This window comes from Chiloscyllium plagiosum, unplaced genomic scaffold (assembly GCF_004010195.1).
Source record: "Chiloscyllium plagiosum isolate BGI_BamShark_2017 unplaced genomic scaffold, ASM401019v2 scaf_10598, whole genome shotgun sequence".
NCBI lineage: Eukaryota > Metazoa > Chordata > Chondrichthyes > Orectolobiformes > Hemiscylliidae > Chiloscyllium > Chiloscyllium plagiosum.
The window spans coordinates 16910-22203 of NW_025212838.1; the positions used below are offsets into that span (position 1 = coordinate 16910).

The window sequence follows — 5294 nt, forward strand, 5'->3', positions numbered from 1 at the left end:
AGAGACTGGAACTGTACACAGTGACTCCCAGTGTGATAGAGAGACTGGAACTGTACACAGTGACTCCCAGTGTGATACAGAGACTGGAATTGTACACGGTGACTCCCAATGTACACAGTGACTCCCAGTGTGATAGAGAGACTGGAACTGTACACAGTGACTCCCAGTGTGATACAGAGACTGGAATTGTACACGGTGACTCCCAATGGGATAATCACCCTGAAAAAGTGTAGCAATATTCCTTGCATGCTTCAGCCAATGATCAGCACAGTTTATCCATTCAATTTTATATCTGTTGGAAAAATCTCGTTTATGGCAACCCAGGGATTTGAGGTGGGTTTGGGGTTTCACTGTTTGCGTGCTTAGGTGACAGAATATCTTCGCTGTTTGAGAAAGTAAGAGGGTGGCCTTGTATTGGCATCTTCCCATGTCTTGCTCCATCCCTGCAGAACCAGTGTTCACCAATCCCTCCACTCTGTCCTGTGAATGAATCTCCCTTAATCTTAGCACCGCCTGTCCCATCACCCTGCTCCGTCTCTCTCTGTCTGTCTCTCTCTCCCACAGCTCAACACGCACGTTGGGAATATCCTGCTGGTGGACCAGTTTGAATGGGACATGTCTGAGAGGGATAATTCGCCTGAGAAGTTTGCGTTGAAGCTGTGCTCGGAGTTGGGCCTGGGCGGGGAATTTGTCACAACCATCGCCTACAGCATCCGTGGACAGCTGAGCTGGCACCAGAGAACGTACGCGTTCAGGTCTGTTAGGGGTGGGAGTTTCGGTTCAGCAGGGGGATCCCGACAGCACAACCGGGAGGGTGCGGGTACAGGATATTGTCAGTGATTTTTGCCACAAACCTTTCATCCTCTGGGAGAACTTGGGTTGACATCAACCTGTCTCTCTCCTCTGCCTGCCTCAGGATTTCAGGAAACATGCATCGATACTGACCCACCAAAAGTACAGCACTCCCTCAGTACTGACCTTCAGACAGTGCAGCTCTCCCTTAGCACTGACCCTCTGAAAGCGTGTTGCTCCCTTAGTACTTACCTCCAACAATGCCGCACTCCCTCAGCACTGACCCTCCAACAGTACAGCACTCTTTCAGTACTGACTCTCCAGCAGTGCTGCACTCCCTCAGCGCTGACACTCCGACAGTACGGCACTCCCTCAGTACTGACCCTCTGACAGTATGGCACTCCCTCAGTGCTGACCCTCCAACAGTGCAGCGTTCCCTCAGGACTGAGTCTCTCTGGGTTGAGAGCACTGTGGTGGCACAGCCCCCCCCGAGTCATGGACGCTGGCATGAAATTACCAGCTACCAGGTGGGACTGTGAACTGAACTGCTGCTCTCACAAGCGTAAACCTACCTTGCCTGAATTGCAGTGGTCAGCGAGTTGCCATGTGGTCTTTGTGACCGCTTTGAGAATGGTCGGGAGACACCTGGGTCGTAGTGTGTTGAATTTGATTATCGATGTGGAAATATACTTTTTATATCCGGACTGGCTTCCCGTTCTGTCTCACCCAGCATTTGAAAATATTCCACCCTCGCCAACCCAACCTTCCCCTTCCACTTCACCTTCCCGATCCAAACCCACGTTTATTTTTCCAGTGAGAATCCGCTGCCGATCGTGGAGAGCGCCCTCCGGAACACCACGGATGCTGACCAATGGTGCCCCCTCCTGGAAACCCTGACTGATGCCGAGATGGAGAAGAAGATTCGCGATCAGGACAGAAACACCAGGTACAGCACGACCACCTGGAGTCCGAGGAACACCAGAATGCGGAACAGGAGTCGGCCGTTCGGCCCCTCGAGCTATGTCTGCCATTCAATAAAACCGTGGCTGATCTGATTGTGGCCTCAACTCCACTTTCCTGCTTGGCCCTCCCCCTCTGTGACCCTCGAGTCCTGTTGTCGATCACAAATCTGTCTCACTCAGTGTTGAATACATTCCGTGACCAAGCCTCCGCTGCTCATAGGCAGAGAGAAGTACACAGACTAATGACCTTCTGAGAGCATAAATTCCTCCTCATCTCTGTCTTAAATGGGGGAGCCCCAATTTTTAAGCTGTGTCCCCTCTTTTTAGAGTTCCCTATCCAAGGGAAAACGCCCTCTTGGCATCCAACAATAAACTGCTCAGAATCTTACATCCTTCACTGAGATCACCTCATTCTTAATTTCAGTGGATACATGCACAACGTATCCTCATAAAAGACACCCCACATCAACCCAGTTGAGAGAATATTCCCTGAACTGCACATGCAATTGTACCCTTCTTATTAAAGTCCAGAGAGCAAAACTGTACACTCTACTCCAGATGTTGCATTACAAAGGCCGTGTACAGATGTGACAATACTTCCCTCCTTTTATACTCGATTTCCCCTTACAATAAAGGTCAAAATTCCATCTGGCTTCCTAATTACTTGCTGTACCTGCGTATTAACGTTGTTTTGGTACTTTATATACCAGGACACCCAGATCCCTTCGTTTGACAGACTCCCTCCATTTAAAAACAACAACAGTTTTGCTACTCTTCCTGCCAAAGTGTTCTCCCATATTTTCTCCATCTGTCAAATTTTGCCTTTTTTTTAAATATTAGATTCCCCACAGTGTGAAAACAGGACGTTTGGCACAACAAGTCCACACCGACCCACCCAGACCCATTCCCCTACTCTATATTTACCCCTGACTAATGTACCTAATACCATGGGCAATTTAGCATGGCCAATTCACCTGACCTGCACATCTTTGGACTGTGGGAGGAAACCAGAGCACCCGGAGGAAACCCATGCAGAAACTTCACACAGACAGTCGCCCGAGGCTGGAATCAAACCCAGGTCCCTGGCACCGTGAGGCAGCAGTGCTAACCACTGAGCCACCTTTTCACTTAAACTTATCTGTATCCCTCTGCTCAACTCTTTATTGTTATCTTTGCAATTTATCTTCCTGCCTAGCAGTGCAAAGTGAGTGGCTTCCCATCCACAGTCACACCATCAATTGTTCCCTCCTTGGTGTTACTGACACGCTAAATAAAAATTCACAGAATATAAATCCAATCAGTCACCAACAAATCCAATTGGAACTCAGGAGAAACTCCCTTCCCAGAAAATCTGGGAATGTCATCACTCCCACAAGGAGTGGTTGGATTGAATGGTGTCTTTATTCATTCACGGAATATGGGTGTGAGTGGTTAGGCCAACAATTATTGACCATCCCTAATTCCCCTGGAGGAAGTGGTGGTGAAGTGTCTTCTTGAACCACTGCAGTCCACAGAGGGTAGGCACACCCTCAGTGCTGTTTAGGAAGGAAGTTCCAGGATTTTGACCCAGCGACACAGCATGAATGGCAATATAGCCCCAAGTCAGGATAGTTTGTGGCTTGGAAGGGAACCTGCAGGTGGTGTATCTGCTGTACTTGTCCCTCTGGATAGGAGAGGTCAGGGGTTTGGAAGATGCTGTCAAAAGAGGTTTGGGGAGTTGCTGCAGTGCATCTTGTACATAACACACACACTGCTGCCTCTGGGCATTGGTGGTGGATTGGATGCCAGTCAAGCAGGCAGGTTTGCCCTGACTGGTGTCGATATTGAGTCTTGTGGTGCTGCATTCATACAGGCAAGTGGGGTGTATTCCATCACACTCTTGACTTGTGCCTTGCAGATGAGGGACAGGGTTTGGGGGAGGAGTCAGGAGATGAGTTACCCTCTGCAGAATTCCCACCGTTTGTTTCTGTCGCCATATTATTCATATGGCCGGTCAGTGGTATAAACCCCCGAGATATTGATAGTGGAGGGGGAATGTACTGTTTGTTTGTGAGGATATGAAGGTGGTTGCTGGGTCAAAGTCTTGCTGAACGATTCTGTGCTTGTGTTTTGTTCTTGAAATCCTGCAGACGGATGCGACGCCTTGCCAACACTGCTCCCAGCTGGTAACCGGGGACTCTGCGCCTTCTGCCAGCTCTGTCACATCGTGGGACCGGGGTGGGGGGGGGGGGGGAGGGGGGAACAGGGATGGGTGGGGTGGGGGGATTTGGCTAAGAACACGGGGTGGGAACCAGTGGAGTAACTGTTTGGTGTCGATCATTTCCACGGCTGCTACCGCCTTTCGCACTTTGGGAACTTGCGTTCCACGTTTTTCTTTTGTTCACTTTAATGGTCTCGTCATTAACTAGTCCTCATCAACAGCCAATTGACTTCGATTCCCTTCACCCCCTCCTCTCTTCCCCTGCCTCCAACTGGCTTGCCTGGTGGGTGTGTGGGGAGCCGAAACAGACGTGATTTGTATTCGTTCAGTAAACACTTGATGCTAAACCAATATACTTTTGTCATTGGGTCTTGTGTGGAAGGGGGTGAGTCAAAGGAACTGAGGCACAGCGACTGTAAAACCACCAAAGACACATCTAGTTCACAAGCAACCACACCCAGACAGGGCTCACACCCATCTATTGTTAAGGGACTGATACATTCACCAGCCCCTAATGGCAAAAAGGGGTGTGTGCTCGCTAAAGGAAAGGATGGGTTCCTCCCAGTGTCCTGGAGTCAATATTTATTCCTTAGCCAACACCTAAGAATGGACTTTCTGATCTCATTGCTCATTACCGTCTGTGGGATCTCGCTGTGCCCCAATTGGCAATTGCATTACCCACATCATAAAGGGTAACTATAATTCAGAAAATGCCTTTGGAATGTCACAAGGCGATCAACATTTTACATAAACAACAGACGCCATAGAGAGAGAGAGAGGGAGAGGGATCAGTTGAGGAGGATTGTGTGAGAAGGACAGAGAAATAACGGTGGAGAAAGGGAACAAGGAGAAAGGGAATGAGTGATACAGACAAAGCGACTAAAATGGGTTGGGAAGTGGGGATGGTCAAAAGTCACTGAATTATTCGGGTATCACTCTCGATCATATTGAAAGGCAGGACAGGCTTCACAGGCTAACAAACCTTAATTCTGTTTCGATGTTGCCAAGATAAGGAACTGGAGAACAGATTGACAGAGGGTGATCAGAGAGGCAGACATTACATTATCATCGATAATTTTGATGCAATTCATCCCAAATCTCATCAGGCAGTGGTTAACATTTGTAACCTGGAGGTGCAACAGCCGAATTTGGGACGGATGTGAATTTCCCAGGAAGAGGAGAGCACAGCATTGACCTATGACCTGCCAGCAAACTGGGCAATGACGACAGGCTCCAACATTGGAATGAACAAAGATTAAAGGCCACTGACCCAGCAATATATACTGTCCTGCAAACACTGACAAACTTGAACTGTCAGGCCAAAACTGACCCTTGATTCC

The 5294-nt window shown here is 48.8% G+C and overlaps 1 protein-coding gene across 1 annotated transcript in view; it reads left to right on the top strand.

The window, feature by feature from the left end:
* LOC122547485 (SWI/SNF-related matrix-associated actin-dependent regulator of chromatin subfamily B member 1-like) overlaps positions 1-4305 on the top strand; it is a gene marked incomplete at its 5' end in the record, with an annotated part of 6675 nt that extends 2370 nt beyond the window's left edge. Inside the window, 3 exons of the mRNA XM_043686099.1 lie at positions 565-755; positions 1607-1738; positions 3884-4305. Coding sequence (XP_043542034.1) covers positions 565-755; positions 1607-1738; positions 3884-3923 — 363 coding nt within the window. The remainder of the gene's footprint in view (positions 1-564; positions 756-1606; positions 1739-3883) is intronic.
* Between the last annotated feature and the right edge of the window lie 989 nt (positions 4306-5294).